This window comes from Phaseolus vulgaris, chromosome 9 (assembly GCF_000499845.2).
Source record: "Phaseolus vulgaris cultivar G19833 chromosome 9, P. vulgaris v2.0, whole genome shotgun sequence".
Lineage (NCBI taxonomy): Eukaryota > Viridiplantae > Streptophyta > Magnoliopsida > Fabales > Fabaceae > Phaseolus > Phaseolus vulgaris.
This window is the reverse complement of record NC_023751.2, coordinates 27647008-27660043: the sequence shown is the minus strand read 5'-3', so window position 1 is coordinate 27660043 and position 13036 is coordinate 27647008. Positions and strand designations below refer to the sequence as shown.

The 13036-nt window shown below is 31.6% G+C and overlaps 2 protein-coding genes across 2 annotated transcripts; both read left to right on the top strand.

The window, feature by feature from the left end:
• Positions 1-6427: 6427 nt before the first annotated feature.
• Positions 6428-8517, top strand: LOC137820254 (transcription factor MYB35-like). The gene is made up of 3 exons (XM_068624224.1): positions 6428-6557; positions 6655-6784; positions 7283-8517. Exons 1-3 carry the CDS (start codon positions 6428-6430, stop codon positions 8067-8069), a joined length of 1047 nt encoding a protein of 348 aa, XP_068480325.1. The 3' UTR covers positions 8070-8517.
• Positions 8518-9496: 979 nt separating this feature from the next.
• Positions 9497-12019, top strand: LOC137820253 (uncharacterized). Its single transcript, XM_068624223.1, has 4 exons — positions 9497-9952; positions 10052-10165; positions 10449-10739; positions 11647-12019. Exons 1-4 carry the CDS (start codon positions 9512-9514, stop codon positions 11845-11847), a joined length of 1047 nt encoding a protein of 348 aa, XP_068480324.1. The 5' UTR covers positions 9497-9511; the 3' UTR covers positions 11848-12019.
• The last annotated feature ends 1017 nt before the right edge of the window (positions 12020-13036 follow it).

Genomic DNA, 13036 nt, shown 5'->3' with positions numbered 1-13036 from the left:
TATAATTATGAAAAAAGAAAAAATAATAAATATCGTGGTTGTATAAATTCGATGAATTTGTTCAAATATGATTTCCTTTATATACAACACTTTTTATGACTTTGTTTGATGGAAAGTTGTGACTTTTGTAGACGTAAACTACGCGTGCAGTTGTTGAACAATCAAAGTGTCCCACCACAGATACGTGCATGTTACATGCCAATCGTGTTTTCCCTTTCAAGATCAAATCACCCGTTACTCTATTTTATCTTATTTTATGTTATTCTTGTAATACACTTTTTGCATTTCTTAGCACACCATATATTTGAAAAAGAAAAAAATATATTTATCAAACATAGTAAATACAATTGTATATACGGTTAGAGCATTGCTTATTATTTCAATTCTTTATCAATAAAAAAATATTATACTTTCTAATACATTAAATATTAATAATATAATATTTATTTAAATTAGTCAGGTTAAATTAATGCAAAATTGAACCTACCTTTGACTAATTTGATCGATGGAGAGATAAACAAACGAGTGACTCTTTTCATAGTGCTATTTTAGTATTTTTTAATTTTATCTTTATATTAATATTTATTTTATTGTTTTATCTTGAATATTTTAGTCATTTTTTTAAGAATTTAATAAATAATTAATTATTTTTATGATTATTTGGAAACTGTTTTTCTTTTTAATTTTAAAACTAATATTCTACCATTTTATAAAAAATAGTTACTAATTTTAAATTTTGAATGTGGAGTAGTTTATTAGACGTGGAACACTGTTTTCCAGTATCTTTATAAATCATGGTTGTTATTCCTTCTTATCATTTGATTTCTTATTTTTTCTTTGCAAAAAATTATGAATGAATGACAACAGCAGTTTTTTCACTGATGACTCAATCTGTGACTGTGATGTCCGTCAACAACATTTGGTGGACGACCATCTTTGAATGCCTCGTGTGGGCAATCTGGATGGAGATGTGAACGATGAGCAAATCAACTTATTCTTCTCCACTCCAATTACATCCTTCTTCACGGATCACCTATTCTTCTCATCACAAACGTGACATTGAAGCTTCTCCAAATTCGCCAATAGAATTTTGAGTCTATGATTTCTGACGCGATTTTTCTCATGCAAGGCAAGGAAGAGGTTTGCTGCATTATGGAGAAATGAATATTACGAAAGATTGAATCTTCATAACTTGGATTTGCAATGGTAACCCGTTGTTTGTCTCGCCTTACTCAACCAGACCTTTAAAGTCATTATTTGGGGTGGTGCTCACACTCTTTTCTTGCCAGGTTCACTTTTTATTCCTCTTTATCAAATTGATAAATTTTTTTATTTCCTTTTATTTATTTGTTTTATTAAATTAAAAATTATTAATAAATATAAAATATTGAATATTTTTTTTTCTTTATTGTTATAATAATATTATGACAAAATAAAAATTGGGGACACGCAGATACATACATAAGCATGTTTCCATTAGTTGTATAAAAAAAAATGATTCCATTAGTTCTATATTAAATCAGTTATTTTACAATATTAAATAAATATAAAACGTTTATACAAAAGTGTACTCTAATACTAATACTAGTATTGATAAATTTTGTACTTAAACTAACTTGTTTGTTTGTTATTCTTTTAGTATTAAAATAGTTTACATTAATATAAAATTAAATAGTATTATATAAAAAAACGTCACATGATCGAACTGCTATGCCTAATTTAATTAAATTTAAAATAAGTATTTGTGAAATAAATAGTTTATAACATAATCGCTTCCTAAAAAGAAGATAAAGTTTACTTATTAAAAAGTATTTATTTTTTCAAAAAAATTAAATAAACATAGAATAAACTGAAATCAAATTATTTTGTTAAGAAAGACATTTTCTTAACAAATAGTTACAAACAAGCTTACCACTATTTCTTAAGCAATAGGGTTTAGTGACTAACATAAGCAACTATACTGCGTTTACAAATACACCTATTAGTTACTTATCAAGTCATATGTCGGTTAACACCCCACTTTTAACACTTTTGAAACTTTTCAAAATATGAAACCAAAACGTGTTCTTTTTTATATTGTTTATTGTGGCATGCTACCGTCTAGAATGAAATCTCTTCGTCATTAAGGAAAGTCATTCGTTGAACTGCTTCTATTTTTTTAAATTTTTTTTAAAAGAATTACTTTTATCCCATAAATGGGTTAGCGAGCTCCCATCAACCTAGTTATTCTTTAGACAATTTTGTACAAGGATTACAGTTTAATATTAAAGATTTCAATTAGACTATATATAATTGAAAATAATATTTACCTTATATTTTATAAAGATGAATTAGACTTAAATTTAATTTTTTTAATATAGTATCAAAGTTTATTCAAGCAAAGTTTTAGGTTTATGGTGTCATCTGCTATCGGATCACTCATAAATATTTAGTCTCACACTAGAGATGACAAAGTGGACCGACCTGTCCCGCATAAGCCCACCCCACATAGGTTCGTCCCGCATAATGAACACGGACTGAATTCTCTGCCCCGCTCTGCATAAGGGTCAGCCCGCATTCATTTTTTTTAGAAAATCAATGAAAATATTTTTTTTTTACTCTTTTTCTCTTGAAAAATTGTGAAGTTGAACTTATATTTGTTACTATTAAACATCAATATTTTTTTCTTCCATTTCAAACATAGTCAAACATCAATAATTCAATTAAGATAAAAATCAAATATCAATATTATTCCATTTCAAAAACATTAAAAATAGCTAATTCAAAATTTTTAAACATAAGCACCACTACAATAAACATAGTTAATTAAAAAACACAAACTATTTTTTCAGTCCAACTTGCCTTGTCACTACCAAGTCAACACACAAACTTTTTTTTGCGGGCCAGCCCGCCTTGCTGTTGGCCTGTGTGGACTATGGATTATGCGTGACAAACTAGAACGGGTCAACCATTGTGAAAATAAAAAATCATGAAAGGCACAACCATTGTGAAAACAACAAATCATGAAAAGTGTTTCATTTGAGAGACAATATGCACATAGTTCTAAGTTAACATTGTGTTTCATAGATCCATATTTTATGTTTGACCAAGATAATCCACTTTAAAGTTGTTTTGCTTCACCAACTCCTTGGCGCTTCCATTGTTAACACTAAATAAGACTATCTGCATAATATAGATCTATGTTTTACATGTTCTTTTAGTAAAGGTTATCTGAGCAAAGCCTAATAAGTCCAACCAGCTATTGAGATGTTGGCTGAAGAAGAGAAGTGCATTTAATGCATTTTTCATTTCAAAGCTCATCTGACGTAAGAAAGACACTCAAGTGAGTCTGAAGTTGACTCAATGGCCAGAAAATGATTTGCAACAACTATTTTTCCTTCACGTCTATGTAAAGCCATCTAAGAAGAAGAAGGAGGAGGTCAAAACTCACATTTCAAGAAGAACCAAAACACAACTAAATTTTTTATATGCCCTAAATAGTTTTTTAAGAAACTGTTTGTATTCATTTACCAAACTGAGAAATAAAGCTTAACCTTGTAAATGTCAAAAGACGCAACTCCTCTCAAATGAGCGAAACATATGATCTGTTTATCACAAAGAAAAGTTTCTTTGTCTTGAGCCAGAAGTGACTCGTTGGAAGAATACTTGTGTTGATTTAGGAGTGACTTGTTTAAAGAATATTGTGTTAAGACAAGAGTGACATGTTGAAAGAATACTTGTGTTGAGCCAGAAGTGACTTGTTGAAAAATTACATGTACAGTGTCAACCATGAGTGACTACGATTCAAAAGAATACTTGAGATTTTTAGCTATGAGTAATTACATATCAGAATACTTCGCAAATGTAATATGTGCTATTAGACACACAGTATAAAAATATAAATGAATCGTTCTTCTTTTAATCTTTCACATTGCAAATTATTTCGTCTGTGTTAACCAAGAAGGAGAGCTTTCGTAAAAAAATTGAAATATTTCTAACAAATCACCTATAACACAAGTTATCATATGACTATTTAATATCATACTATACCTACGAAAAGGTTTATTAATTTTTTACAATTTAATCTTTCTTTCTTGTATTTTGTTTTGTTTTCTTCAATTTTTAAATTAAAAAGTAATCTTTACAATTTTAAAATATTTATTTTTTACAATGTTAACAAAAAGTTATGCATTTTTTCATGATTTGTTCACAGAAATTAAAAGCACGTCTGCTGAAAGAATAAAGATTAAAAATATTTTTAATTTAAAAGTCAAAAAGCAATGTATTTCAAGTTTTAAGGTAAAAACATAATAAATCATTTTTAAAAGCATGTATTAGAGAAAAGAGTTGACATAAAAAACAAAGTGAGAGGTGAAGAATGAATTGTTTAGATTATATGCGAACTAATTATTAGTATCAACAACATACACTGCATCATATTGGGAGGTGATCAACGTAATTTTGTGTGCGCATAATATGAATATGAATCATACACGTATGCATGCTTATTTGTTCTGCTTATCATTAACATCTAGCACACGGCCAAATCTAGTTGTGTCCAAGTATAAAAAACTAAAGTTTCCAGCGCAAGAGACAACTGCAAAATTTCAAATAACTAACCAAATGCCACCCACTCGATGATACTATGATGCTTATTGCAACATGTTCCTTTATTAACAACCTTATTTTTATTAAACAAATCAACCATTTCTTGCTAAATCAATCATCTCTTGCTAAATTTATAGTTGTTTTTAATGAAGATGAACTGAAACCGTTTAAGATGGATGACGAAGTATATATAGTATATAACTGTGATCTGCATAATTCAATTTATATTGATAGACGACTGCTATTATAGTGTGAGTGAGCTTCTTAGTGAGATTTATATTGATAACATTTTTACGATTAATCATTGCAAAACTTTTAGATACATTAAACTACTTTTCAGTGAATGGTTAAAAGATATGGCAAATATATAACCTTCATTTTGTTATTACTAACAACACTAAAATTCCAAATTCAATTCTTTAAGATAATATTGTTTATTTAAGGTATTGTTTGCACTCGAATTTGGTATTCCCTCACAACTTTTATCCGTAAAAGACTTGATAAATTAAGGGAAAAATAAAGTTATGTGAAACTTTTAGACCATATATACTTTAAAGACAATCTTATGGACTAATATCCAAAAGATACTTAATTAAAATAATAAGTAAGAGAATTGTTTCTCTTGCATATTTTATATTTAGACTTTAATGAAACATGTTTTTGTTTTAAAGGTGATAACTTTCAACCATTTTTCCTATAACTTACACTAAAGTTTTTAAGTTTCTTTTAAGAAATGTTTTCAAATAATAAGTTCCAACTCTTAGAGGCAGTCCTCACAAGAAGTCTCATATTCCTAAAGACTGTGTGCAACCTTCACAAGAAACATCCGAAAAGCACTATAATTCCTCACAAATTGATTGCATTTAAACCATATCTATATCAATTTAGTTTTAGAAGAAAACAATTTTATCTCATATCAACATCTTATAAGTAGTAATCATTTTGTCAAAATTGTATAAGTATCCCTTCTCATTTACATGTTCTTAAAAGTCCTTATATATCCCTCACAATTTTACACCAAAATTCTTAAACTGTAGCACAGTCCATTTCTTAATAAAGTCTTCGGACCTTTAACTCTCTATTCTCCAAAACTAATTATATTTATCTTAAATCAAGATATTTACAATGCTTTTTTAACAACTAAACTAGTTGAGATTGTATAACATGAAGAATAATTTTGGGAGAAAGAGAGAGCAATGAGTAACAGAGAAGGTGGAGATTAGTGATTTGAATATAAAATTCTCATGCTTGTTTTCATTTAAACTAAAGGTTGTGTTCCACATCACTCATAACTTGACAGTTTAAAATTTAGAAGAATACAGTTGGAAAGTTCTATTAATACTATCAATATAATTAGCTGAATTCTCTCATAAAACTTGTGAAGACATATCAGAAGTCACAGTTAGTCATTTACTTTAGAAAAATGAACAAATCAATTTGTATCAACCATAATTTAGTTTATTTAAATTTAATCTAAGTTTAACCAAATAATTCACCGGATTCAAACCTGATCTTAAAAATGCATTCGGTGCAAGCATGTGGCCATGTAAGTAATATTGTTGAGCTAGAGAGTGGTGTTCTTTATTTCATCTCTCTTCTGAAGTTTGTTGTGAATGATGACAATCATCATGCAAATTAAGTTTAATTCATAACAAAGTTTCATGCATTCCTTGCTTCCATACTTGTGTTACCTTTAAACCCAACTCCTCCATTCTCTCTTTCCTCACAAAGAGTGTTTGCAGAACACAGTTATTTGAAGCTCTCTCTCTGTCCTTGTCTTATGTCATTTTCTTTTTTCTTTCATATGCTTTTTTAAAGCCCTTGAATCATAATAAAAGAGATGGTGAGGTCTCCTTGTGAAAAAGTCAATGTCAAAAGGGGTGTGTGGACCACAGAAGAAGATACAAAGAAGCTTGCATTTGGCTCCAAGCATGGATCTGGTAACTGGACTTCTGTCCCCAAAAAAACAAGTTAGAGAACTTTATTTTTTAAACTTCCATGTAATTTCTCTAGCTCAATTTTCCACTTCTTGACTTTAAAGCTTTGCATTTGGGAACATTAATACAGGGCTCAAGAGGTGTGGAAAGAGTTGTAGGCTTAGGTGGGCTAACTGCCTCAGGCCTGATCTTAAGCACGACAATTTCACAGCCCAAGAAGAAGATCTAATCATTAAGCTTCACGCAGCCATAGGTAGCAGGTGAATATTGTGGCATAATTCTTCAACTGCTCTTGCTTCTCGACTTTCTTTTTGAATTATTTTGTGACTGAATGCAGCCACCTTATGACCATGTATTGTTGTAGTCATGCAGCTCTTTGCTTTCTGGTTGTTTTGTTGCATAAGAAAATAAATGGATCATATGTTTCCCTTGAGTTTCTTTGTCTTTCTTCCAACTCTAGCCAGAATCTCCAGTTGGTATTGCTCTCCTTGGTTGCTATTTTGAATGTTCTACAAATCTAGAGCTTCAATAACAGTTGTATTGGGGAGTTAATTCTTGGTAATAGAAAGAAGCAGAGTGCTAAGAGAGAACAGTATCTATTGCCTTTGCTGTACTTTGTTCTATGAGCACCACATGATGATATGCTCTTTATTCTATACCATTGTTTTTATATCCAATGTTCATGACAAGTATAATTGCTGACTTTTCATGTTTAGGGCATTAAGAATGATATATGACAGTTTTAATATCCGTTACAGGTGGTCTATAATAGCCCAACAACTTCCTGGGAGAACAGACAATGATGTAAAGATCTACTGGAACACAAAGCTGAAAAAGAAACTCTCTCAAATGGGGATTGATCCTGTTACCCACAAGCCTTTTTCTAAACTCATTGCTGACTATGGAAACATTGGGGGTTGCCAGAAACCAAGTGCCCGAATAGGGTCTATCAATAAAGAGTTCAAGAGTGCAATGATGCTGAAATCAGAACCCCATCAAACCATGCCACAAGGATTCACAAACATCAATGACCAACCAAAGCTACCACCCCAAATAGAAACCACTGGAAATAACTTTTTATTCAATAGAAACCATGGTGATAACCTCTCAATGGATCTTGTCCAGTTCCAAGCCATACCAAAGGTGTCACGTGCCTCAAACAGCATAGAATTTCAGAACGAGACCATCCCAGGATCTGTGTTTGGAGAAGATCGTTTGTCAAAAACTTCATCACCATCTACTCCTTCTACTTGTTCCACTTCAGCTTTTAGTTGGAATGACTTCCTTCTGGAAGATGCTTTTACACCACTTGATTACCAGGAAAAAGACATCATAGTTTCAAAGAACTTGGTTAGCCAAATAGAGAATGTGGTGACCAGACAGAGTTGGAATAATAAAGAGGTCAAGTCACAAAAGGCCTTAGGTAGTGACTTCCAATTTTCATCATCCTCTGACACTTCATTCATAGAAGCCATGCTTGATCAAGAAAATGAAATGTTTCTAAGTTTTCCTCACCTTATGGAGGAACCATCCAACTTGAGTTAAATTTTGGAATAATAATTTCCCAGTGACGAAATGTATCTACCTATGGTGTATTCTGGACTAGCATGTCACTGCTCTTGTTCTTTCTTGCCTTCAAACAAACAGCATATATCAAGTGTCACCATGAATCTTCTACCAGAGTACTAAATGGAAATGATAAATTGTCAAGCCTGAATAAGATACTGAACAATGTAATGTTATTGAAGGGTTTTTGATGCAAGTACTTCTGCATTTGGTTTAATGAAAACACATGATTGAATTCTGTGTTATCATCGAACAAGTTTTTGGGTCATCAAACTCAACTATATATAGGTCATGTTTAGTTCTTCAAAAGTCATTTTTTTTACCAAAGTTTCACCCTAAACCCTGTTTGTATATGGGAAGAAACATGTGGATTTCCTTTCTGTTGCCAATTTAGAGAATTTAGCTAAAAAGTGTTAATTCTCAACAATCACCCTTTCCATTTTACCCACCATGTGTATCAATTGTATTTTCACTATTTGGTTGCAAGCTACAGCTTTCTTCATGTGAAAAATTTAATGGAAAATATTATTCAAAACAAATTTGATTTTATTAAACATATTTTTGAGCCAAAAATATCCAAATATAAATCATGATAAAGTAAACTCAAATATTCTTTTGCTAAACTTAACTTTATGATACAAACATGTAAGAAACCGATATTAATGTAGTCAATTTATGATAAGAAATCCATATCATTTTAATCATATATAAATGTATATAATTAATCAACTAATTTTGTTAGAACTCCTTGATGCTATTGAACATTCAGAAGAAGCATTCAAAGATGTCTTGTGTTCAAAGAGAACTTCTCACCCACAACCTAACCTACATAAACCATCTCTCCATAGAGATAGTTAAGAGAATACATTTTATAATTGTTTTTAATTTGTATTATTTTTATCACTTTTTTAATTATAACGATAGTTGAATTATAAATAAGATAATTTACAGAAGACAACGCTATTATCAACTTTAATATTTTTTTCTGACAAAATTAGACATTGATATTATAGTATTTCTTAAATCTGATTTTATTTATAAAATGCTCGGTTTTACCCCATTTTGACGAAATAATTTGTAATGGATCACGTATATAAAAATTACGTTAATTTTACCTATTGAAGGTATATAAAGATGGAGTAATGATACATTAACCATCTCAAATTTTTATACAACTACCTTATAACTTTTAATATTATTATTTTAATATTTTTCATATTATTTAATTACAAATTTATTTTTTATTTATATATTTATTTTTAAATTCATCACATCAATAACTCTATACTATACAGTTCCAAGAATTTGTAAACTATCATTTTCCATAAAGATGAGTGTTAGTTTACATAAAGAAAAACAAATTTGAAATATTTTAAATTCTTTAGGAAACGTATATAAGAACCCAAATTGTGCTGCGAAAGATGAACGAAAACCAAAAGGAGTCAAGAATGGTGGCCATTTCACTCTACAGAGGGAACCTTCACCGAGTACCGGAAGTGCCTCGCCGATGGCCTATGCCAGCCCCCAAAATCTCCCTCAAAGACTTCAAATGCCTTCTCGCTCGCCGGTCCAAAGCACTCTCTCGCCTTCGAGCCTCCAACCCTAACCCTAACAACACTCTCTCCAACGACTCCCAACTTGAACCTTCCCCCGACGCCATCGTCACCGGTGCTGACGCTGAAGGCCCTTCCGCCGTCTCCCGAGAAGACGAAGATCACAAAGAGCCGCTACTGGTCGCCGTTACTTCCGCCAAAAAACCGTTAGGCGAATCCGATTCGCTCGTCGATGCCATGATTGGTGAGGCTTCCGAGAAAAAACCGCTTGACGGTGATGACGTTTCGACGGAAAAACAGACCGAGCCGGTAATCGGTTTTTTTATTTTTTCGCTATTTTTCTTAAATTGTTTACTGCGTTTTGCGTTGTTTTGTTTGCGATTGTCACATGTTTGTGATTTTGGCTAGGTCACTGACAATGTGGATCTGCCTGACGAAAAGGAGAAAAGGAAAAAGGAAATTGAGGAGAAATTGCATGGCTTGAATGAGAATAAACACAGCCTGGTGTTGGTGTTGAAGCAGGTAGATACTGCAAAACCGTCACAAGTTTCTATCGACGTATTGAATATGTTTTGAAAGTTTGAGACTTATTGTTATTCAATGATAAAATGTCTCTTGAGTGCAGAGGGTTTTGGTATTAATTAGCAAAGATGTTATTTGTTTTTATCTATGTTATGTTATGTCCATGTATTTTCCTGCAATTTCAAGGGTCATGGTGAAACCCCAGTCAATTTAAAACCATGGTTGTGTGCTGTGTGTATCCTTTCATTTTGTGAATGATAATTTGGTCTGTGCTAATTGGCAGATATTATCTGCGGAGGAGGAGTTTAAGAGACGAAATAGTATGCAAATGGTTGGGATGCGTGGTCCTTCGGGTCCAGTTCAAGGGGATGGAACCAATGATACTGGATCGATGATTAGGCATATGCCTCCTAGGTTGGGATCGGAGGGAAATCTTGCTGGTGATGTGGATGGTGGTGACGGGGATGATTTAGCTAACCATACCATGCATTCTCGTCTTGTACTTCGGCCAAGTAGCATGTCACCTTCGTCAGAATCTCCTCTTCGAAGGACCCCTAGTGTTCAACAAAATGCGGTAATGTATATTAGCTATTACAGTTAATCCATGTTGTTGATGTGCTTCGAATTGTATAACTGTCTTTTGGTTCGTTTGTTGTCATTTGGCTCTATGATCTGTTTTCTTGGAATGAATCTGTGATTAGTTATATATGTTAGTGCATGTAGGAGTAGGAGGGTCAAGAGTGGCATGCTAGTTAGAGCTATGTGTGCTTGAAATTTCGATCTTAGTGCGCGGAAGTAAGTTATTATTCCTGTTTGGTTATTTTGTGATAAAGCGGGAGAAAAAGAAGTGGGTCCATGCATATCGTAAACTGGAAAGCATTCCATTCATTCAATTTTAAACATTCCAAACAATAGAATCTAATATCATTAAAGTCCAGTTCACTTCATTTCATCATTCTATCATAGCGTAACTAAACCCAAATTATAACTGAACCTTAAATGCTGTGCACCTGAATTAGCCCCATTATATTAGTTACTGACTCGGTTTCCAAAAGGGTTGAATCAAGTACAAAAATATTAGGTGCCTAATTTGTTGAATTTTATAAATTGCAATTTACAGATTGTAAATTGAATTTAGGGTCTTGTATCATGTACTCTGTTGTCTGATACTTTTGATTGTTATGATTCTTAGAACTAGCTTGTATTTTGTATTGAATATAATGTTACATTTGCTGTTTTGAATAGTCTAGGCTGCATTCATGCCACCCTTTCTCTTAACTGTTCAATCTACTCCTTCTCCTTGTTTTAGCTAGTTACTTAGAGTACTTATAAAAAAACTCATAAGGTTCTTATTAACTACCTCGAATGTATGCATACAACATATCTTTTCTGCAAACGTGATAAATCATGCTTAAGTATAATACTTCCTGGAGTTGCCCTGTTTTCTCATCCCGTACTTAGTTGTTACCTTTTCTTTGAAGATTTCGAATCCTTCTCGAGCAAATTTGGGAGCTGCTGGTAGTCCATCTCGCTTTGCTCTCTCAGGTCATCAGGGAAATCCAACGAATCTACCACAAGTGTCAGTGTCAGGAACTAGTTACATTGCATCATCCCCTTCCCCAGCGGCATCTGGTGGCACTTCTGTTTTCAGAGATGCTCGCCAGCCAAGTCCATGGAAGTAGAAGCTTTCTTCTTTACCCTTTTGGTCATATGTAATCGTTCGAAATTTCTAAACTCTGATTTTATGTATATAATTTTCTTAATGAGCGATAAGAAGACCTCTGTATACTGAGAATTCTATACATTTTTTCTGTGTCTTTCACTTGAATGACTGCCTAGCAGGTAGATTCTTTATCTTGCTGTTTCTTTAGCAGGATTTTCCGGTTATAATATACTTGTCCTTTAAAAAACTTTGAAACATGAATGTTGTTGACTTGTCAAACAGGTTTAAGTTGTCATTAGGAACACTCTTGAAATATCCTGGGTTTATGGAGATTATATATTTCTGCACTCTTTCGCTTTAATTAACCTTTTATTTTTATCATTTTAGTATAGATCATAATTATCAAATCGAGATTCGAATGGTGAATATTTTTGAATCATGAATTGTAAGATTCATTATCAATAAAAAAATGACATTTTGAAGTAAAAACAAGTGAAAAAAACATTAAAAATATTATATATAAAATGAAGTTAAAATATTCAATCTATAAAATCAAAATATAATAATAAAATACAAAATGCTAATTCTTATATTTAAATTTTATATCATAGTCTTTCATTTTCCTTCATCATCTTCAAGATTAATGTCATTTAGATAATCTTCTTTCTCTATTACAATATTGCAATTTATCCTCATTCTTTTCTTCCACATATTCAACTATCTCTTTAATTCCATTATGATTATGATATATTTTTTCCTTTTTATAGTTAAATTTCTCGGACTATTAAAAAAAAAACTTTACAAATATTATAATATTTATGATTATTTAATTGCACAAGTTTTATACTTCAAACAAATACTTTTCTTTCTTTTTTTGGTTGATATTTCTTCTTCAAGAGTAAATGATTCATGTATATCCATCCATCAAATTTGTTCGGTAGGTAAGGATCCTCTTTTTCAGAATATCCATTAATTATTTCTCTTTGAAATATTTTCTATACAATTTTAGGACCCAATAAATGAAAATTATCATTTTTTTGGCATATACGATGGTATTATAAAATAGTGGGAGTTATACAATGTCTTTGAGAATTAAATCAAGGCAATGAGTTGCATAAGGAGACCAAAATAATTTTGTTCTCTTTTCCTCTAACATTTCCCTGCTATCAGAAAATTAGAATCACCATCTGTCACAAGTTGAACAACAT

Excerpts from the sequence above, each read along its gene's own strand:
- LOC137820253 (XM_068624223.1), top strand. The coding sequence starts at position 9,512 with ATGAACGAAAACCAAAAGGAGTCAAGAATGGTGGCCATTTCACTCTAC. Across the intron at positions 9,953-10,051 it reads CGGAAAAACAGACCGAGCCG|GTCACTGACAATGTGGATCT; the intron begins GTAATCGGTTTT and ends GATTTTGGCTAG. Across the intron at positions 10,740-11,646 it reads CTAGTGTTCAACAAAATGCG|ATTTCGAATCCTTCTCGAGC; the intron begins GTAATGTATATT and ends TTTTCTTTGAAG.
- LOC137820254 (XM_068624224.1), top strand. The coding sequence starts at position 6,428 with ATGGTGAGGTCTCCTTGTGAAAAAGTCAATGTCAAAAGGGGTGTGTGG. Across the intron at positions 6,558-6,654 it reads TTCTGTCCCCAAAAAAACAA|GGCTCAAGAGGTGTGGAAAG; the intron begins GTTAGAGAACTT and ends ACATTAATACAG. Across the intron at positions 6,785-7,282 it reads CACGCAGCCATAGGTAGCAG|GTGGTCTATAATAGCCCAAC; the intron begins GTGAATATTGTG and ends TATCCGTTACAG.